The sequence below is a fragment of the Anas platyrhynchos genome, chromosome 3 (genome assembly GCF_047663525.1).
Source record: "Anas platyrhynchos isolate ZD024472 breed Pekin duck chromosome 3, IASCAAS_PekinDuck_T2T, whole genome shotgun sequence".
In the NCBI taxonomy this organism is placed as follows: domain Eukaryota; kingdom Metazoa; phylum Chordata; class Aves; order Anseriformes; family Anatidae; genus Anas; species Anas platyrhynchos.
The window spans coordinates 74,038,105-74,061,700 of NC_092589.1; the positions used below are offsets into that span (position 1 = coordinate 74,038,105).

The 23,596-nt window shown below is 40.3% G+C and overlaps 1 protein-coding gene across 1 annotated transcript in view; it reads left to right on the forward strand.

The window, feature by feature from the left end:
• The window catches only part of PDSS2 (decaprenyl diphosphate synthase subunit 2), a 104,573-nt gene that overhangs the window by 34,698 nt on the left and 46,279 nt on the right, over positions 1-23,596 (forward strand). The window contains exon 2 of the mRNA XM_038177739.2: positions 6,983-7,114. Coding sequence (XP_038033667.1) covers positions 6,983-7,114 — 132 coding nt within the window. The remainder of the gene's footprint in view (positions 1-6,982; positions 7,115-23,596) is intronic.

Below are 23,596 nucleotides of genomic sequence, written 5' to 3' on the forward strand. Positions count from 1 at the left end.
TAAACTTGATCTTCATGATGGTAGTTGATTTTTGTGAGGTCTTATGCAATCTGAATCTCCACAAATTTATTCAGTCTTCTGATTCTCTTGGTATGGTAATTGGGATATATATCAAAGCTAGGAGAAAGAGCTATATGCAGCAACTCCAGAAAGGGATTGGTCTCCTGATCTTGAAGGGTACTCTAATTTTTTTCTAGAAGTCCTTCATAATTAGTATCTCAAGATTTTCTCTTGAGATGAATTAGTTCAGGAAAGATGCGATTCACCCCAAGTTCTGTGCTTTTTCCTACTAGCTGTTTCCTACTCCCAAGGAGTCTCTCAGGTCAGGAGGGACTTGGGGAGCTTTTCTCCAGGCCACGCAGGCCCAGGGCCGCGCTGTTCCTCACAGGGCCCCAGCCCCTGCCTGGCTTGCCCTGTGCTGAATTCATCCCAGCTTGTCACTGTTTCTCCTGTACAGGCTGCAGAATTACAGACACGGCCTAATGAGGGCTGAACAAAGGCAAAGAATCGCCTCCCTTCACCTGGTGGCTACGTTTCTCTTGGTGCAGCCCTGGGCACGCTGCTGGCTCATGACGGTCTGCTGGGACCTTCTCAGCAGAGCTGCCTCGCCTTCAGTCAGCAATGCACGGCGCTGGAGTCCGTCCCAGCTGCAGGACTGCAGTCATCCTTATTAAATTTAAGAAGGGTACTTAGGTCTGTAAGGTTCTTAACATCTTCCAGATTTTGAATTCATGTTCATGTACTTCAACCTTCTCCCTTCTGTATTTGCTTTGGGAAGAAAGTGATTAATATTTTTAAAACACAACGTGTCTGGATTTTGGGGTAGATCCTAACATCTGAGACACTTAAATACCTAAATTTCCTAAAAGTCACACCTTAAATATATACTGAGTGATCTTTAGTCTCTTTCCATATACATAGAAATACCTGATACCTGAAGAGATATTCAATTGTCCAAGCCCAGGAGCAAGCTTCTGAAGCTCGTGTGTCTTCATCTGCAGCCTCCAGTGGGTCAGCTGTGCTCAAAGCAAGTAGCATGAGAAGGCTGATCCCCTTCTAGCCTTCGATGTTGCAATAAATGATTATTTTTAATGTCTGAAGATCGTTGTACAGAGGGGTGTTTAATCCATACGTGAAACTTCAGTAGCTGGTGACAATAAGTCACGATAGACTGCTGTTAACATACACGGAGTATATAATGTTCTGAATAATGTATGCATGTTTGTGTGTGATCTTATGGTCATGGTGAATCATATGACTCAGATAAGTGCATCTATAACACAGCGGTTTAACATCTGTTTAAAAAAATGAGTATGTCAAGAGAGTTTTCTCTTATTTACTCCTGACAAGTCATTAATAAAGCAAATTGGATAAAAGCCCTGAGGCCAGTAGAACTCGTGCATTTCTAATAAAGCAGCCAGCAGTCTCACCAAACAGCTCTGTGGCTTACCTCTAGCACTAGATACAGCATCAGCAGTTATAATTAATTTTGAAAAAATGTTTTTTTTCAAATCTACTCGCACCTGTAACCATGAGTACATCCTCATAACCTCTCCACGTTGAACAAAATAGGTGTTACTTTCCTTAGATGCTACTGATTTAAAACTGTGTTTATATAGTCACACCTGGGATTGTCAGGTAGGATTGAGATGTTTCTTTTTCAGAGCAGTATTTATTTCAGCCTAAAACTACCCTGTGTTTTCAAAAGCATTATCCTAGGCTTATAAATCAACAGTATAGTTTATTTTGGTTGCGTTACAGACTTTTCCCAGGTGCTTTTTATTAGGACTGCATGAACAGGTGATGCTTTTTTCAACAGAAGAATTTTGCTTTTGTTCAACATTGGAAGTGGGGGAGGCTCAGCACCTGGTATCTTTCCCTCTTTTTCACTACACAGAGCTCGTGTGTGACCCAAACCAAAATGATTGATTCTGTCAGTGGGACACTACCAAGAAAATGTCTGGAGAGGAAGGGCAAGGGGAGAGCACGGCACTTTGCTCACTTCAGTCTCTAGCCAAGCTGGCCAGTGGTTGGAGTACCTGGACAATGGGAGAGGGACATCCTGGTGGGGACAGCTGACAGCAGAGCTACAAACGAAGCATCCTGTGCCTTTGTTGGTAACGGGTAGAAATTTGGGAAACAGGAAAAACACGTGACTAAGCATTTAACCACCTTCCTTTTGACCCCCCATAAAATTCCCTATGTCTATTTTGATTTATTTTTTTTGTTTGTTTTAATAGCCTAGTGGTTAAATTGGAGCCAGCTCTACTCCACATAGATAAGCTTTCTTCTGCTACACCCACCTTCACAGTCAGTTGACTTTGTGGTTGCCTGTGTTGCTGGGTTTTTCGCTTCCCATATTTCACCTATGTCCATCTCTTCTTTACAGTAATTGTTGTATTTGCCATGTTTCTTCTCTATTGCTTGAATCCTGACTTTAATGAAAAAATAAGAACATAAGCTGTTCTTACTAGAACTGCTATTAGTGCAAAAAAATTTAAATCCTCACAGTATTTGACTGATTGCTCAAAAATAGGAACGGTGCATGCAATAAACGCTCTATTTGTTTATTTATTGATAGAAGTGTGAATTATTACTGGAGTTAAACCTAACAATTATTTGAGGCTGATATTTTAATGGCAAAGTCTACTGAAATGGCTGCACATGTGGAAAAATACACAAAGCATTAAGTGAAATGCTCATGTTTGCTTGATTTATGCTCTGCAGCAGACGGACCCTGGTAGTAGGAGGTGTAATTTGCAGCACATTAGCTATTAGCCAGTGTCATTGCTTGAGTGGGTGGTGTGAGCCTCTTGTGTCTGCACAGTGGCACACTGCGCATGTTTCGGGGCTAGGCTCTTCTCCCCTGTGCTGTGAGATTAATTTTTTGGGAGCGGTGTTCTGTATTTAAAACTGTGAATCTGTCAGTTTTCAGATGGGTTATTCTGTCACACAGGTACCATCTAGAGTAAATGCTTCCCCCTCTCTTCCCCCTGAAATTCTTCATGTTTAGCAAAACCAGGTAGTCACAGTGTTGGACTTACCTGCCTTTTTTTGGCATCTGGTCCCCTGAGGATGAAGTATGGTATTTGCGAGGTACCCAGCCTGTAAGAAAATTACCCTCATGTTTCTTCGAGGGTACCCTGTGCATGTACTTGCGGTGATCAGCAGAGGTTTTCCAGGAGAGTCTCAGCTTGATGCATCTTTTTTTTTGTGTGTGTGCACAATTTCACTCAGGTTGCTTTTAGTTCACTTTTTTTCCCTAGAGGCACCTGTCTCCTGCCACATACCCATCAAGACTAATTGCACCATCTGGAAGACTTTTGCGTAGCTGCTACTTGTGCAGAACATCTCTTGGGAGCTTAATTCTGAATGTGAATGTGACCCCTGGAGCCATGTCAAGTAGCTGCAGTAGTTTCCAGCCTCTAAAGGATGATCACCGTAGGCTTTATTTGTTTCAAGTCTAACGCGGTTTGCTTTAGTAGGGGTATGTTACATGGCAGGAACACAACTTCAGTCCCGTTTTGAAGGGAATTAGACTTTGAATATGGGTTTGGATATATATCCAAACCATATAGGTTTAGATACAGGCTATATGACTAGGTGTAGAAATGACAGACGCATTGCACCTTATTACTTTTTACCATTTACCATTTACTTTTTCTGTTCTGTTCTTCCCCACCACATCTGCACTTCTCGTTAGTGATGTCCTGCTAATAACGCGAGGTGTCCTGACAAACGGGGCTGCAGCTCTGAAACAACTGGGTTCCTTATTGCTATGAATCTCTTCACGTATTTTCAGCACAGGTCACTGTCTGCTCTTCCTTACCGAGGCTTGGTTCAGGTGAAAGCACTGCAGTGCTTCGTTTCCACCATTGGCTATTTGGGCAGTGGCTTATTTAAAGGTCAGCACTTAAAAATCTTGCGGGGGACAGCTTTCTTCCCTACTTTCTGTAATAACACGTCTGTTGGAAAACTGTAGAGCACTGAGCATGAATAAATGAAGCATTCCGGCTTTATAAAAGTATCAGCATAATTTGTTTTATATATATACACGTATATATTTTAAAAGTGCCACTCACTTCTCATGCAATCCTGCGCTTAGTAAGTAAAGCACTCCAGTTTTACCAGGGAATGTATGTAGGCTTTTTCTTTTTCCTAAAGCCATTTTTCTTTGAAAAATGATAGAATTGTAAAAAAAATATATATAAATAAATAAATTAAAAATTTGAGGAAATATGAGGACTCTATTTGTATTCAGTTGCATCATCTGTGTAACTTGTTTGCCTGTGAGTAATGTGGTCAGCTGGAGTTCAGGCCGGAGAAGTACTTACACCACCACAAACTATCCTGAATTCTGACTACAGGACATACATGTGTATACGTTACATTATGTATATTTTCTATTTTTTTCTTTTCTTGCATAGTTTAATGTTTGTTGTGGCTCCAATTTTGGAAATGTGCAGAATTTTAGATGTTTGACTGTCTTGGGTGTGTTCTGTTAACTATCTATTGGAATATGGTAAGAAAAGCAATTCGTCCATGTGCTTGGCAAGAGTTAAGGTATGTAAGGTGTGAATTTCCAGGATGCTAAAGGCAAGCAGCTTTCCCCACGTCAAAACCCCTCTCTGCACGGACCTGGTGAGCAGGGCAGAGCTGCACACTGCAGCACCGTGCCGCTTGTTCTCGGGAGCTGCGCTGAGCCGCGTGAGCTCTCCTGGCTTTGAATGGTTGGGAAGCTCTGCGTGAGCGGTGTACAAAACAAAATCATTGTCTGCTCCGGGAAGTTGTACAGCATCTGCCTTTCACCAGCTGTTCTGCTGCTGCATTCAGGTTTTTTTTTTTAAGATCTTTGGGGAGGGAAGGACCGGAGCCGATGACTTTGCGACGTGGCTGCTCCTCGGGGGGTGTTGTGGAGTCTCTCATGCTAAACACTAAAGCCTGCGCTGAATTTTGTCTGGCACTGAACTATTGATTACCCGTGTTCTCCCAGTTTTCTGAAACATTATGATTAGTTTATTTCATGATAGCAAGCAAGGCAGTGGGTTAATTGCTATTTTCATTTCACTGCTCTGTTAAGAGGCTAATATGTAATTTATTGCAGATTAAGACCGGTGGCTAGCGCGTGCTTCTGGCTAAGTTTCAGCTTTGCCCATAAATGTTTGCTGTCCTGTTGGTTCTTAAGACTTAGTTGAACCAAACTCTGGCCACCTTAAGCCATAAACACCTGCTTTCTCTGTGGGAAATGTGGCCGAAGTCGACGCCTTCTCTCACACCATCCTGGTGCGTGTTGCGGTGAGCATGGTGGCACAGAGCTGGCCAGGATCCTTCAGCCAACTGTAAGGTGTGGGCAGGTTAGAAGGGCACAAAACGAAAAGCCATGCCCTGGCTTGGCTAGCTAGACCCAACCAGGGCTAGAAATGTTGTGGGTTGTGGTAGGAAGGCATATGGTCCTCCTCTTTCATTGATCATTTCATTGATCATCCTTTGTAGGATGTGGTTGCATGGAGAATGCCTTCATGAGCCTGACGCCTCTCCCAAGGGGAGCAGTGCTGGTCTGGAGCTAAGACAACGCCAAGCTGTGCAGCACTGCCCAGCACGGGTGGACCCTCTTGTTTTCCTCTGAGAGCTTCTGCAGCCACCTGGGTTGCTTTGGTCCTTCCTCAGCGCTGTGGGAGAAGTTGTGAAGGCTCAACAGAAGAACTCGAGCGGTTATTTGTACTAGTATTTAAATAGTATTTAAATTATGACGTTAAAAAATGTTTTTATGTCTGCTTAAATGAAATAGAAGATATACCACTTCACGATGCAAGAATAAACATAATGAAAAACAAACAAACAAACAAAAAAAAACAACAAATGAAACTGTAGGTTGCATCCACTGTTTTTCCATGTTATTCAAATATACTTGCAAGGTAGACCGCCGATCCTTTCAGGTAGTTGACTTAAAGACAGGTTTGTTTTGATCTCCTTCGGTGATTAAGGTTAAAATTATATACTGGAACAAAATGGGTTGAAGTGCTTCGTAATCTGCGATGTAGTTCTTATTTGCTTAGCAAATATTTTAATATTGGAGGTGAGAGCTCTTATTAAATCTGCAAACTCATTTCTATTAGCATCTGGAATATATTATCCTCTCTTAGCCTTATTGATGGTCGTAGGAAGTAGAAAGCAACTTCGACAAGGACAGGAAGAATACAATTTGAGACGCTGCTGTCAAAAGGAAAGCAAAGCTTACTTTAGAATAAACTAACTTCTGAGCTGGTGCATCTAAGTGGTCACTTAGAATTGCTTTCAGCAGATGTTTTTGCGGGCAGAGTGAACAGGCTTCCTACTGACCCCAAATCTGAAGGTGCATCATTTGAAACAGCTCCTTTGTTTAAAACAGCCTCTCTCTGGTTCATTTATCTTTTGCAATTTTAGCTTTTATTTCACTGTTTTCATCAGTTTCTGCAAAGTCTATTCCTGAAGTACTTAGACATGTTGTATGTATTGTGTCGTCTGGTCATAACCACTCTGATCTAAACACTTTTATTTCAACAGGTTATAGACTTTGGTTGTACTTTTCCAATTTTCCCTTTCTTCTCTTGAAGTGTGAGACTTCTTTTGGTTTTCCTGTACTTCAAAAAACAAACTGAAGGCTCTTATGTTTCTGATACAATATATCATTGAATTATTTTGAAATGCTCCTTTCATGACATGACATGAAATGCAGGACATACACTGCTGCTTGGAAATAAACAAGATTTAATCCTGATTGCTTACATTGCTCTTCAATATTAGTATTCCATTGTAAGTTATAGGTGAAGGATGACAAAAGATCATGATTAATAATTGCAGTGTATTTTCATGCAAATGTGAAGCTTATAGACTTGATGAAATTGATAGCAGCCGGAGGTCTGAGTCTTTCTTTTCCACTTCGGTATAACCAGTGAAAATAGGTTGTAAAAAATGTGCTTTTTTTTCTTTCCCTTTTTTGCAGGGGTTTTGTGTATGACAGCCGAAACAACTTACAGATGCGAGGTTTGGTCGTATTGCTCATTTCCAAAGCTGCTGGACCCAGCACAGCAGAACTCTCTTTCCAGCACAACATGGTCAGCGGGATTTATTCCAGGTAAGCAGTAAATTTCCTTAGCAAGATACACAAAGATGCATTCGATAGGCAACATCGTGGTGACACCAGAGCATCTCAGTGGCCTGCTCAGTTGTTAAGGAAAATCAGTACTTAGCTGATTACAAATCTTTGTTCCTTTGGGTTATTATAAACTTGAGTGTTTTTGTTTTGAGTTACTCAGGAGTTATTTACCTACATACTGGAATTTTCAGAGTCAGATTGCCAGTCTTGTGGACTACCAGTTTGTTTCCCTGAGAAAATAATTTTCACTATCACCACTTTGAAGGATATTTTCCCCTGAAAGGGCAGTGTAGAATAAAATTTTTTACCTACCACATGTCACAGCTGAATTACTGAGCCTGCCGTTAAGGTTCCTCAGGCTCTTGCTGAGATAATCTAGTTTCATCAAGTTCCTAAATATCTTTTATGTATTTAAAGTCAATTACTTAATCCTAGTAACAACAGTAATCAGAAATAGTGGTTGCTCTCATTTGTGTGTTTGACAGTTGTCTCCTCCACTGAAAAATAAGTGAATTTAATGAGTTCTGGTTGAAAAATTGCATAATTTCAATTTGTGAAGGCCTTGTGACAAATTGTGCATGCTGCTAGGTTGAGGGAACAGGCTGTCACACTTTCAGTAAACCGTGTTTCTGACCACTGTAGTGTGTTAAATGAGGATGCACAAACTTCGTGACACGTTTGTAGCCTGATTTATTTAGAAATGCAGGGATAGCATCTTAAAATTGACAAGACCAAAACAAATAAAGGCCTTAAAAATATGTGTGTAGTATCGTAAAACAACAGAATAGAGAAGGAAAATATATATGAATATAAAGGACAGAAATGACAATAAGCAAGAAAAAAAAGACAAAGATATAAGAGGCTCGTTAAGGAGGGGCTGTGTTGTCCCCTTAGCCATTTAATTCCATTCTTGTTTGGTTTTGTCCTTAATGTCCCCTCAGGGTTGTAACATTTTCATATTTATATGCAAATGATGCTGTAAGAGAGCATAATTCTAGTTAGTTAATTATGGTACAGGAGGTATTTTAGTTGATTTTGTAAATGATTAAAAAAGTTTACCTTAAGTATGTCTCATAAAAGGAGAGAAAAAGCATTATGTTTTGATAACCAAGTTTCTGAGTATGATGATTCTCACCGTGGAGGTAACTTGTGAGCGGTTAAAGCTGCCACTGGGAAGGTGACTGGTGGAAGTGTTCATTAAGGAGCAAATAAGACCTTGAATTAATAATGAGCCAGTTGGTGTAAATGGACATCACTGGAGCTGTGCCAGTCCAACCAGCTGAAAATCTAGCCTAATAATCTAAGTTTGAGCAAGTCAATAGCCATTATAATATCTAGTTTAGAGTTACCAAGGTACTCCAGAAACGAAGCGGTTCTGAATATGCCCACACAGGTTCACTTAAGGTTCATTACTGTCTGTGAAAGTGATGACTGCGGAGTCATTAATTTAAATGAATTTTCAATGGCACTTTAGATCTGTAGCGTGATGTAAATATGAGCAAATTGATGCATGCTAGCAAAGTGCCACCGCTTTGTTTCATTTTGTGCCGTGGTGAGCCAGGTCTTGCCTTCTGCTGAAGTCACCGTGGGCCTTGCTTTTGACTTGGAACTCTTCTCTTTTTATAATGAGCTTGTGACTGGGTACTTCTCCAAATGCACTCTTAAATATCTGTCTTGTTTCTGATTATAATTTCTCTCTGGTTTTAGCTTTTCTTTTCTTCTTTTTTTTTCCTAGCTTTAGCTAAGAGAACCTACAGCTTGTAAAACAATGATCTTAAAGGGCCTTTGCAGTTGTTTTATATATTACAAATAATGTTTTACAAACTGCTTGCTCCTGAATGAGAACCAAAGGACTTTCTTTTCCCTTAGTATGTTCTTATTTCCTATCGTGGTTCCAGTCTAATTACATATGATGCATGTATTAAACCTGTATAGCAAAGTCTACCCCTCAGTGATGCACAGTGAAGAAATGTGCTTAATCCTTCATTGTTTATGCACTTCTCCAGCATCGGGAGTAGTTTTTGGAAATATACTCTTACAGATTTTCAGCAGCTGTAAACTATACAGCTCTTTATTTTTGTTGCCGTGCCATATAATTACTTCATCTTTAAATATAATATTTTGCTGGAAATATTATTTCTGGCGCTGTAACGAGCATCTTCATTGCCTGATACTTATGTGCTGTGAACGTTATATGGTGGACTATTAGCTGGGATATGGCTCACTTGATTTTAGAGTACTTAGTAGTGATTAATTAATTGCATTCCTGAAATCTGAGCAGTTGTTCCAGTATTTGCCGGTGATTGCACCAGCCCAGTCTTTCTTTTCCCTCTGTTTGTGTTGGAATGGGCTCTTGTGCTCTCCTGAAATCTTCCATCCCATGGTGGACAGCCAGGTTACATCAATCCGTTATGGCTGGTACTACACTAAATGTATGGCCTGTGAACAGCAAGATGCAGTAGTACCACAGTTATTTAACACAGAAAACCACACACACACAAAAGGACTTCTTATCTTGGGATGAGACATTCTGCATAATCTTTTTTCCCTATTTGATATCTTAAATCACAAGATAAATGAGTGATGCAATAGCCATAATTAAAATATAAGGAAATGACTTGGGAATAACCAAAATTTTCTTTATCCTATTCTCCCAAACTCTAAATGTGTCAATTTACAGGACAATTGACCTAAATCTATAAAAATAGATTAGCTAGCTGCTTAGCTGGCACCTGTTTTTTCTTACTGGTACACAATGGAACAAAACTGATGCCTGCGACCAGAGAGCAATCTTTTTCTAGAATAACGAGGATTGCCATTTGGGTAGTCACAGGCGCAGAGCTGCTATAGTGATGTGATGCTGCCCATGGCCAGCACTGCCTCCAGGTTTGCTTGGCACTTCCCAGCTTGCAGATGTGGTCTGCCCACATTAAGCTGGGGGGGAATTGCGGTTCATTTTGCAGAAGGATATCATAGTAACTGCTGGTTACCTTATGAATCACGCTGAAGATAAGGAGGGAAGCGTTATAGATGTCTGCTTGGCTTGCTTTCCTCGGTACTGCCACCTCGCTGTCAGGATGCCAGCAGCCTGATTTTATTCCTATTGGCGGGGAAAGGAACACGACATTACTTCCAGCTCTGCACCAGTGCTCCCAAAAGAGGATGCGAAAGGGAAGTAACATCATGATAAACAGCCTTATTTCAGCTGCTGGACAGATTTCCTGAAACCCAAACTTTCTGCTGGTCTCTTACCGTTTTGGTGAGTATTTCCGTGGCTACAGAGCCATGGCAAATGCAGTGAAGCTGTGCTCACTGCAGGGCATGCAAGCAGTGTCATGTAAGGGTCGGGGTCATTGCCTGAACTCAAAGTGTAGTTTATCATGCTAATAGTATCAGTGAACACCTCAGACGTAATGTTGGAGCCTAGAGCTAAAAAAGAGCTTTGAGACCCATTTCCGAACTTGTGATTCTGCTAGAGCTGAACATTGCTCTCTGTTGCCTTCTTTCAGAGCAAATCTTACTTGGATGGTCAAGGATGCAGCTTGCTGGGCTTCTGCTGTGCTGCTGGAGGTTTTTAATTAACCAGGATCATACGGTTTCTGAACACTTAACAGCTTTACGCTTCATAGCTGAGCTAGATTCTTACAACTGAAGATACCAAGATGGGCTTGTTCTCTCTCACTAAATACCCGAAGGGGTATCTTATGCTGCTCACGTCTGGCACTGCCAGACACAATTGGCTGGGGACTGAGGAATCTCCTTGGCTTTATATTGAGTAGCAGATTCCTCACGTAGCCTCTGTATTGCAGCTAGAAGTGCAAGTGATGCCAAGGAACGAACTTATGCCATTTCTTCAGGCCTCAATTTCCTTGGCTCTAGTACAGCAAGTTATTTTCTTCTCTCTTTCATGTTTTGCATCTTTTTCTTTTCTTCTTCCATGAGTGCCAGTTTCAGAAGCACCCTCCAGCACTGACACCCATTGCCTCATGGCTTCAGCTCTGCTGATTCCTTTGGACACAACAATGATTTTGGAACCAGCACTGATGCTTCCAACAAAAGAGCCCATTTGAAGTGGGAGTCAGCAGCAGATATTAATCCTTTTTATGGTGACTGGGTCCTTTGCTCATCATGTTCCAGTAATAATCCTTACTAAGTGCCCTATCTACCTTTTTATGGACACGTGCTCATGCATGTACACCTTTGTCGTGGATATATCCAAGTCTTGTTGTCACTTCCTCTAAAGGAACATTGATTTGAAAGTTAGACGTCTCTGAGAATGACCAGGTCTTGTCCAGAGTGTTCATTCATCCGGTGGTTGCTTTTCCCCTGGAAGTTTCTCTGGTTGCAGGAAGGTCAGGAGACCTACTGCTTTGTCCCTGTGCAGTTCCATGTAGCTTACTCCCAGCTTTTATTTGCTAGATATGGAAACAAAAACTTAGTGACTTCTGGTGGGCTATCCCTGTGTATTCACAGGGACACTGGGAATCTCTTCTGTTTCTCATAGATGACAGCTCACCATCTGCAGCTCTGTCCTTTCTCCAAAACCTGTGCCAGGGCACACATAAGAGGTGATGCTGTGCTTGTTAGAGCAGTCTTTAATTGCTGCCTGCATGAAAGGCAATCAGGCTGCCTCCAGGGAACTGAAGCTGTGCGAATGGTGCTGCTTGGGCTCTTTCAGACTATAAAGGTAAATAAGGACTAGTGCAGCCCAAGGTGTAGAGGTTATGTGCTTATTACAGCATGCGTTTGAGATCTGTGTGCTGCACAGATTTACCCAGATGGACATTGGGTTCTTGACTTCTCAATCTGTCCTGGACTGCTGAACTGGGATTTTTATGGCTGAGGGGAAACCAAAATGACAATAACCTGGTTTGAATAATGAGTGTAACAGCACATGAGGTGTAAGCACACCTTCTCTGAAGATTGAGGGGAATATAGTGTTCCACTTGGAGTGATAAACCGAATAAATGCTTCACGTGGATATGCTCCCTGGGCCTTGCCTTCCCTGAGAGCCCCAGTTATTGGCAGGCAGCCTCTGTCCTGCCCTTGTGAGTGCAGATGGACAGCTGAGGGATGCTGCTGCTGCTCTTGACTCGGACTGTTGGGCTCCAGTTGAAGTAGGTGACTACGAGAGCGAAGGGCTACCTGCTGCTTTAGGAAGAGGTAACAGTGACTCTGGCAAAAGGAGGATAACATAAATCAATATCCTGTTAAGCAATAGCCCTATATGAAGAAACCAGATGGCCTTCCTTTCAAAGAAGAGAAGGGGAATGCAAGTCCATTACAAAGCCTCTTGGTTAAAAGCTGTGGCAAGCATTAGTAAATTTGGTGAAGGTGAGATGAGTTGTATTGTTACAATATAAGTGATGCTTAGAGGTTTCTTTGACCTGTTCACTAATAAATTGTAAAGAAGCCTCCTTTTTGCCTTGCACAGATGAGCTTTTAGTTTCCTATTAGAACCAATTTATCTGTGAACAAATTCTGTTTAAGTTTTATTGTCAAAGACAAAACTTGGATGAAATAAAATCAAAGAACCTCCATACACATGATGAGTTTGGTACCTACAAAAATACAAAGCGCGTAAGAGTGTGACTTCTCACCTCATCTTCATCCCTTGCCCTTCTCTCAGTTTTTCTGTACTCTGAACTCAGGTATATTAACTTGGAAGATTGGATTTGAGTGTTTCTTACCTCCGTCTTTGGAAGTAAAAAATGATGCCTAACTGTGGGCTTCTGTCACGAGAAGAGTGCATCCAGAATTTCAAGAAGTTTTTTTTTTTTCATTGCTATTTGTCTGAGTCTATCAGTAATGGAAAACAAGATTAGATTTACCCTGGTGCAGTCCAGAGGGAGTGGCTGAGAACCAGAGTTTGGGAGACATCACGATGAGTTACACCTGTCCCGATCAGTGGTGTAAATCACGATAGAACGAGTTCAAACAATAAAAAGCAAGAAATGACAAAGATGCAGTAAGAGCAATAGCCCAAGTAGGAACTCAAAATCCTAAAAGAGCAGGGCTTTTTGTCTTTTGTATGGTGTGAGTGTGCAACCTGGGAGTTTTAGTGCAGAAGAGCTGTTGCGCTTTAAATTCACACTGCCTTATTGCACGCAAGCCCTGGGTCTCAGCTGCAGATATTGCAGAGATTAATCTTATTAATGGAATTGCTAATTGGTGTTTGACTTCTAATTATAGTAACAATAGGCCATAACAATCAATCCTCACCTTTACTGGGGCACATTAGGTCTCTTCATCATAAAAATGATTTCCTTGGGGACTTCCTGGTCTTATTCCTATCTTCTGGAGGGCTGGCTTTCAGTGGAGATGCACTATCTGAGCTACCATGTGCTTTTGGAGCTTAGCTAATTAAATGGTAGAGAAAATGCAGGGTCCTAAAATATTCAATATCTAAGTATAATAAGCAGAATGATGCTTTTGACAAAATGACTTGTTTGAAAGATAAAGGGGAAAAGTATCTGAAAATATAAGCACTGATTCATCCCTGCCCATGGCAGGGCGGTTAGAAATAGACGATCTGTGAGGTCCCTTCCAACCCAAGCTGTTTTATGATTCCGTTCTGTGCTGTCTTTTATAATTTTTAGGAAATGTACAATTTTGTTCCCGAACCTTGGTGGCTTTCCCTTAGCTTTTAGTAAGAGGAAATCTAAGCGATTATTTTAAATTACTCTGCTTAGTTTTAAGCTTTGCAGGATAAACCCTGTGAGATTCTTCATCTCGTTTACAAGACGAGTCTCAGGAGATGAAAAGCACATACAACTTGATTACATATTCCTATTGATCATCTTCCACCCACAACAATAAGAATCAACTCCAGATACAAATTTAACAATATTACTAATTCATTACAATCAGTTCTTTTCTTCATTAACTTTTTATTGTTGTCAGCACACACAGCATGTGCAAATACAGCAATTAAGTGTTGAATAAGAAAGGGTCCTCTCTGCACAGTGTAGAACAAATCAGAAGGTACTGGAGTAAAGCTATTCATCAAAGATTTTGGAAGATGTGGACTCAAATCTTCTTCAAAATAAGTCACTGGATAAGGGAGCAAGATAAACTCGGTGTGTATATTACAGATGTTTTTTGCTTTTTAATGAAGGAAGTAGTTTTCAGTATCTTAGATTTCACAGCAGAGAAAGCTTGCTTTGGAGAAACCATCCTGCTACCTGCTGTCTGTCCAGCCCATCATTTATCTGGAGCTTCCTCCTCCTACTGCTTGTGAAGCAAGTACTGGAGTGCAAAGGTTTGCAGCACAGCACTAGAGCAGCACTGGTGAAATTTTGCAACAGGTCAGTAGCACCTAAGGGAGCAACGAGTCCTGCCCCTCACCCTAAATGAAACTTTTCAAAGAAAGCCCTGGTGGTCTGTTCGAAAGAAGACCTAACACAGCCTTCCCTTGCAACACAACTCTGTTCTGGAGTTTAAATATGGAGTTCTCAGTTTAAATATGAGTGAGCCTGACTACCACTGAATGATACTCTTCCCAGCTCGGAAGGTATGTTTTTTGACTTCATGAGATTGTGTAAAGACAGTACAGTGTCTATTCCCTTCCACTTGAAATAAGGGGATGTGTTAGAGCCTGATCATGTTATGTGTTAAGTGAATGAATCTTTTTGATCCCTTCACTGGCATCTGGTCTTCAGCTTGTAGTAAATTTTCATGTAGGATTTGACAGCTCTGAGATACTTCTAAATAAAAGCATATTATTGTGGATTTTTTTTTCTTTTGTAGAGGAAAATATATCTGAATATTCTACCTTTTGACTAGAAATTCACAAACCCTTTATAGTATTTTTTCATTTTCTGAAGACTTTTAAAATAGAGGGTTATTTGCACTGTATGTTACTTTATCGAACAACTGCTAAGACCAGTGTTGACAGGATATTGTGTTGCTCGACAGAGAAGCTTGGCTGTTTGTACTGTGTTCCAACATAAAAGCAGGTGTGTGAATATATACAGGTAGTAGGAACATAAGGAAAAACACAAGGAAAGAAAGAGAAGTTTTCAGTCATTGTAGGGCTGTAGCCCAGGTTGTTCAGGGTTGTAAGAGATTTTCTTTGGCATGACAAAAAGGGGGCAAGAGCAAAGTGTCTAACTATGTTTTGGTGGATTTTTTTATTTTTTTTCTTTTTGAAGATGGAGAGGAAGAATTTTCAGCTGGATCCTGGTAGAATGTCAAACCAGAAGTTCCTTAATTCAGAAACTGAATTATCCTCAAGGGGTGACAATGAGTAGGAAGATAAACCTCATCAGGTTGACTCTTTTCTAAGTAGATGTTGACTGTGAAATAAGTCATGCTTATTTCAGTGCATTATTTCAAGCATCCTGATATCTTCATTTGGTAGATCTTCATCTCCACAAGCCAAGCGGTTTATATTTGATGCAATAGAATAAGAGAAATTACCAAGGAACAATAGCAAGGATTAACTTGATAAAAATGACTAATTAATAAAAATGAGTCATCGTTGCAGAAACATTTCAAACAGACGCGAGGTGATATTTCAGTAGATTGGAATGGAAAAAAGCCCTTGTTACATTGCACCTTCTTTATTAGAATAAGAGGAAAGTTAAATTGTTACTTAATAAAGGGTTTTGGGAATGGGTGGATTGCAAGGCTAGCAAATCCAGATTTGAAGATAATGGTTGCATTCTGAGTTTAAGTTACTAGAAATATAAGGGATGACAGTGATTAGTGATTTGAGAACAGAAATAAGGAGTTAGAAAATCAGGGATAAAGATTTCAAGACTGCATTTTAACCGTGTTGTATTTGAGAAGGCGGTTAGGCAGTCAAAAGAGAAATCAGAAAGATGGATGATGTTTTTTCCTAAGGCTTGCAGCACTTGAGAAGTTCTGATCAGCACTGACAGCATGATTACGGAGCGGATTCGGTGCACATGAGATTCTGGGGGAGTGTGATTGCCAAACTCTTGAAGTCTTATTAAAGTATCTGCAATTGGAGTTTTTTGATTTAATTTTTCCGAGGACTTGGCCAAACTTTGGTAAATTTTTGTGGAAAGAGAAGATGTAGCCAAAGAAATTATGCATCTAGTATTTCCAGAAAGGGAGGAAACATAGTAAAGTTTCAGATATTGTACAGTATTTCTGATTTCTTTCTCATAATTACTGTGTTTCACCAAACCATGGAAAGCTTACTTCAGACTTTTATAGCTGAAATTTCATTCTGGCTTTTGATACCTGTGCACCAAAACCAATTCAAAAAGTTCAACTAAATTCATGTGCGGTTCCAGTCAGCAAATTGAATTTGATCAGAAACGTAGTAGTGGCTACACCCAATAACTGGCCCCGTTTTCTGGGCACAGGTAGGAATCCTTTAGAAATCAAGTTTGTTCCTGAAATGTCTCCCCGCCATGACTTAGGGCTTAATGTTGCTTGAATTGGCTGTTGTCATTTTACTCTTTATTAAAATGTATAGATTGAATCATTTGGGGATGAAAGGACTAAAGGATGAATGCATGAGATTTTCAAATATAAGATAGAAGTGATGTAAATAAGGTAAAAAAGAGATGGATGTGGTACCAATGGTATCATAGTAAGTAGTTTTGTTCGCCGAAAAGACACAATTTCGTAATTTTACATGCTGCTTCATTTGCATAAAACACATACTACTACTAATGACAAAACTTCACAGACATCAGTAGCCCCAAATGCTTGTTACCGTGCTGATACGGTCCCAGCAGCAGCAGCAGTCGTTGCTTTGCTCCAAAAGGTTTGTCATCATTTCCCTGCTGGTGATTCTGTCAGCGCACCTGGTGCAAGAGGCAAAGCCTCTGAGAAGTCTGCTGCCTCCCTTCAGCTCTCCGTCTCATTCCTTGCACGTCGCAGGCAATACCCATCTGCTGCGTACTTCTGTCCTGTGAAAAGCAAAAACATTCCTCTAGTAAACCGCTTAAATCTATGGGATTGCTGTCCCTATCCAATTCTGCATATTGAAAGTTCAGGGAGGGAGAGGAGAGCAGGTGCGGGAAGCACAGCTTTAATTGCTGAGAAATACAAATGCTGGGAAAAGGACAGGTTTCCTTGATCGTTCCAGGTATCCGTGTGTATGTTTTCATTTTTTCTCCCCCGTGGGAGTTGGATATTTGTTGGTATTTCAGAATATACATCATGTTCTTATATAAGCATCATAAAAATAGTAACTACCTGGTATACTCCATTCTGGTAATCCACATATATATATTTTTTTTTCCTGAATGCCTTTTTCTTGTGCAGTTAGACATACAAACCATCCATTCTCTTAACAGGACTGCTCATTTATCAGGTTTTCTTCACTGCATAAAAAAGGTTCGCTTCTTTTCCCTTGCATAAAAAGCTTCAGTGTACTTCAAGTGTCATTAGTAGCACAGCTTTCATGTCAAGGTTAGTGCACCTTAACTTTCAGCTACATTGAATGCAATTACAGACAAACTCTTCAGCGAGATTTCAGAGGAACACTAGGAGTGATAAGTCATGCTGGCTTCTGCTGGGGTACCTGCACAGCTGACAGTACGTGGTAATTTGGGGTATTTCTGTTAGGTTGCTTCAAACTGCCTGCCGTACTCATTGAGAATAAAATGACAGCTGTGCTTCAAAGTCTTGGGGGCTGAGAAACAACTAATATATGGTAAGGGAAAATATGGTCATAAAATTATAATGCATCAGGGTGTGTCAGGGCACACTGCTGGCTCCTGTTGTTACTAACCTATTTCTTCCACTTACCTGCCACTAAGAGCTGTTTCCCTTTGTTTGTATCCTTGCGATTGATTTGGGGAATTTACATACTTCAGTTAAATAGAATACAGAACAGACAAAAATGACTTTTAAACAAGGATGTGAAATTTGTGACGGAGTCAATGTTGTATGAGGCGTACCTGGAGGATCCTCGTGGAGGGACTGTCGAGCAAATCTGAGTTACTCCTGGCTGGGTGGGCATGCTGGGTGGTGCCCAGTCGATCCACAGGCGGTCTGGCCAACACACACTGCTGTTTTAAGGGAAGAAGTCTTTATAATAAAATTTCCAAAACAAAATTCCCGATTTTCTTCATCGTCACGTTCCTTTTGACTTCTGCTTTGGTGTTAGCACCATCATACAACCCACAAATGAATTCTTTAATTTGTACCTCACTTTTTGAGTTTTTTTCATCAACAAATTTGTTTCAGGTCCACGTCTTACTGTCTTCCTTGCATCACATATCCTAACATCTGATTTTTTCCAAGGTCACCCTACTGCAACTGTTCCTGAAGCTTTTGCTCACCTCCTGTCTTACATTTTTTTGGCCTCCTGTTTACAATACCTGCAACTCACGTCAGTATGTCAGAAGGAAAACCTTTAGCTCCCCTTTAAATTCTTTTGGCTTGATCTTCTTCCACCCTATCAAGTTCAGACGTCGTATTTTTACCTGCAGAGTTGTTCAGCATTTTGTATGGCTGTTTTAAGGGCACAGTGGGAGCTCTGCTGCTTCAAGACTAGCCGTGGCTGTGCGGAGGTCTCATGATGTGCTACCTTCTGCTTCAGAAACATCATCACCTCTTCTGTGCCTAGTGGGTTTTGTAAAATAACTGCTTCGTATTAGAGGCGTTTCTGTCAAATGAGTGAAAAATAATAATAATAAAATATAAAAAAAAATAAAAGATCACTGGGAGCACTGGGGAATGTGCAGTGCTATCCAGGGCATCTGCACAGCATGCGTAGGCTGGGACTTGTGAACAGACAGGGACGTTCCCTCTGCAGTCAGTGGGCAAGTTGTCCTTCTGGTGGTGAAATTTAGTTGTTGGCTTCACTAAAGTCATGGTCTAGAGCGATCTCGGCAGCAGAAGCTGGCTTCCCCTTGGCAATGAAGAATTGGATTAATTGGCAGCAGAGAAATCCTCGCTATAAAAGTTGAGGGTTGGAATACGAAATAGGGCATCGGTTCCCTGGGTCCAGAGAATGTCAGAGCTGGCTGGCTTTTGTGCTCGGGTGCCCTGGCTGTCTGAAGAGGTAATCTGCCTGCTGGCACGGGGGCTGGCTGGCAGGCAGGCGCAGGATTGGAAGGCAGACGTGGGCAAGAAGGAGAGGAAAGTTTTAAAACAGTTTTAGATGGATTTTGCTCTTTATAAAATATATTTATTTATTTGGAAAACCCTATTAGATATTTAAAATCTTTCAAACAATTGCAAAACACAGTATTTGTTGGGTAAAATTACTAAGAAATTACTTAGGTGGGATTCCCAAACTGGAAATAATTCTGTTACTGGTTCTCTGGGTTCTCTAGCCAGGGACCAGAGCATTCACTCAAGATGCAGCAAGTCCAGGCGTGGCTCCCTCTAATTTGAAAGGATCCAAATCCTCAGGCCTCCTCTGAGTTTTTGGTAGCATCCTCTACACTGAGGGACAAACAATGCCGTGGTGGGGAATGGCCAAGGAAGCAATGCTTCACTCCCAGTAACCTCCCAGAACAGGAACTGGTGTCCCACCTTGCTGTCCTAGCATCTCCTGGAGATGGTGATGCTCTGTGTGCTTCAGAAGAGGAGCCTGGACAGAAAATCCCATTCTCTTCAGGGTCTCTGTCATTTGGTATGCGTGCTGTGCATCCTCCATGTCTCATGGCTGCTTTCTTTTTATTATTATTATTTTTTTATTTCTGGATGTTGGACGTCACTCAGAGTTTGGGAAACATCGGTGTGTTTTTTATCAATAAGACTCCTCCTTTTTTGTGCTGGCAGATACTCACACTTGCCCCAATACATCTTTTCACCCACATACTTTCTCTAAACACAGAAAGGTAGGAACATTTCTCCAGCAGTCATTCTTAGCTGCAAATCAACATATGCAGCTGGGTGGAAAGGTGCTTGAAATCGTACCTTGTAGGTTTAATCCCAGAAAAGGCACTGAAGTTATTTCAGGCAACTGTGCTTTTAACCTACTGCGAGAGATGGGCTGCCTTTTGGGCACTTAAATATTTCCATGCTGTTAAAGCAGCAAATTGAAACACAGGTGAGAAAGTTCAAAGCCAAGGCCGAAAGTTCACTTTCAGCTTTTAGCTTTATGGCTTTTGTCACTTTGTGTCACGACATAACTGTTGTTTTCACTTAGTTTTATTAAGTAATACAGAGCTTGCTCATTTAAAAATAGTCCGTCTTTGTGTCAAATCTCCATTTACAGTGAATTTCACTCTTTTTTAGTATCCTGTTAGAGAGTAGCTGAGAGAATAATAGATTCCAGGGACCTTTGATCCACCATTACTGTAAAATAAAAATAAAACTTTTTTTTTTTTTTCCCTCTGACCATAATGATTTTAACCTTGTGTATTAATTTGAATGGGCTTGTGGGGGTAGAGTCTTAAATGAGACACAAATGAAGGAAAAATTGCTAATGTTGCCACTGTATATCTAATGAGCACTGTGTAATAAACCATAACCTCTTCAACATTTCTGAGGAAAATGGTGTGATTATTTTGGATGGCTGGCCCTTTGTGTATGGCTCATTACCATCTGGCATAATGTGTATTGATATAGCCTGTAATTGTCAACTCTTATTTGACATGCTGCCTTTAATAAATGTGACTTGCATGGCTAGAACCCCCTAATGGTTATATGGAAAACTGTAATTAAAGAAAACATGTATACTTAGGTAAAACACACACCCTGATATACAGAAAATGATGTCGTGGATGGGCTTTGTTTTTCTTTATCTCATGTCTTTGTGGGAATACTTGTGCGTATTCCTAGGTTAGTACGATACCAACCACATCTCGTTACCAGTGTGGATGTCTAAACGTGTAAGATGGACATGAATTCTGGATGAAGGTTGTTTCCTTTTGCAGAGCATGCTTTAAAAGGACTTTTGAAAGCTTGTGCTCTGCGTGTGGTAGGATAGAATTAAACTGTGGTAGCAGCACAGGCTCCCAGCCCGCGGGTGGCTTCGGATACTCCTCATGCTGTGAATGCGAGGAAGCTCCAACAGGCAAAGTAGTGCTGGTTTTGCTGTCTGGACTGAATAAGGGGGCTGAAATAAATGCATTCAGAAATCCCAATGCTGAAAATATCTACACCTTCTTAAGAGAAAGCGGGCTGCTCGCCAATAGCGCGTTTTCAGATACCAGGACCAACACTAAGTGGTGCCAAACCAAAGTTGTCTTTTATTTTCGGAAGTTTCCTTCCCTTGGCTTTACAGTTCATAAACACGTGAATAACTGAGACATCATTTTGATAGTTTATCTTGCGATACAAAAAATCCCGTAGGATTTCCCAACTTTAATCAGCTCCAATACTTGCCGTTAAGTGACATTGCATGAGGTGTTGTCTTCAATTTTGCCAACATTGGAGAGCCCATCGTTACTCCTTTCAACAGATTTTTGGAAAGTGCCTTCACCTTATTCTTCCCTGACTTTACTTAGGTTTAAGCTACTGGATCATGTTTTATTTTTGCCTGGTAACCTGGCTATTTCTTCTCTTTAATTTGTTTCTGTGGTCTGGGTACTTGAACCTTCTTTAAATAGCTGCGACCAGGTCAATCTACAGATTCAATATCAGCCTTCTCTTTATGTCAAACGATCAAGTTTCTTACTCTGAATGTGAGTCTTCTTACAAGAACTCTGATTGTTAGTGTGCCTAACACCTTTCTTGGCTTTCCCAAATTCCAGCTGAATGAAGTGCAGTTTCCCAGTAGTGATTTGACTGGCACTGGAAACCAAGGGTTGACAGAAACACTACTTTCGCTAGTATTTTTCTATTAATTCATTAATATTAGCCTTTTTTGACTAGAGTGGTGTCCTGGGATCCAGTTAGATCCAGCTGACTATCTAGGATGATTTGTTTCTCCAGCCCCTGCCCACACTTCCCAAACCTTGAGTGTGTTATTCCAAAACAATCCCTGAGTCCTACAAGTGTATAGTCTGCTTTCTGTCATTCCTTTTGTTTTTCCAATGCATATTTTCACTTGAGAAAAGCATATTGAACCAGCTCAGCTGTCTCTGTGTTGAGGGTGATTCATTCTCGTTGCTGTTTATCAGCGATGTCATTCGTTTCCTTTTTGCCTTCCCTCCGGAGTGCAATTTCTCTGGACCTACTGCCTATAAAATCGTAACCACTGCTGTTTATGAGCGTTATTATTCACTGCTGCTCTCGGAGATATTTATATCTGGCTGTGTAAATATATTGCCTAGGAATATAGTAGACTTCCTAAACTCCCGTCCCTTTGTGTTATGTTTCTGCCCAACCCTACTTAATGGAGTAATGCAGTTCTTAAAATTACTTTTATCTTAGAGGGGGGTTTTAGTATATCCTTTTTAAATTGCCTTTGCTTAGCTTCCTGTACATCTTTACATCTTCTCATTCCTCTATCAATTTCCTTCCTTGCCTCGTTTCCCCGATTTGCATTTGTTGCATCCGTTTTTCAGTTTGTTTGAGCTAGAGAGGGAAGGGAATTATGGCTGGTTTGGCTGTGTCTAAGCCATGATTTTTTGGCTTTTTATTTTGTTTTTAATCAGCTTAGCTTTTCATAGACTGGGGAATTGTGGCCTTTTGGTTATATAGCAAAATATTCTTGAATTGTTTCCAAAAGCTCTTTGTGTTTTTCTGTTTAATTTATCTAACAGATTCAGCTTGTTTTATCTTTGAAAATATCACTTACTTATATTAGATGTCTGAATAGTATAGATCCTATTTATAAAGAATGTTTTTATACTGCGAAGGCTTTGATTTTATTATTTTCATATAAGAAATGAATTGAGATTGTGTTCACTCGTATCTAAATTTTTAGTTCTGATATAAACTCTTTGTAGCAAATTAAAGTTTTAATAAAGAATTCAAGTTGAAGGCAATGTTTCTTGTGCTAGGAAATTTGCATTAAAAAAATTCAAGATATTAACATTACACTATATTGCTGGTATAAATGAATGAGTATCAGTAAATTCTCATGCAATATCTGCATCATTATTTACCATGGGAGAGAAGTAGCTGTTCAAGGAAGTAAACATCTTAGCTCTTGATACGACTTAATAATTGCACTTATGATCTCCATAACTCTTAATATTATGTACAGTAGACACCAACGAGAATTTGAACTTGTCTTTTATTTATTAGAAGTTTAAGTCCTGATAATTGCCTTGTAAAAAGACAATAGTGCATTTGACAGCTTTAATTCATTTTGGAAGCATGAATCTTCCCACATTGATTTTAAACTGGGAATTATAGGATGTGATTTTAACACTGCCAAATTGTAATAAATTTGACAATTCACTTATAAATGAGTAGTTCTGATTTTTATTACCCGACTTCTTAGCATCGTTGCTTGAGTAATCCAGGAAATCTCTTTTCTCCAGATCTCGAGTCTACTTTTTCTTGACTAGCTGTGCAGAAAGGGTTGCTAAGAAAATTAATTGGTATCTCCCTTCTTAGTGTTTTCTAGTACATGTCAAATCTCTAATAACTGGAATAGGATGAGAAGTTATTTAGATTTCTCAT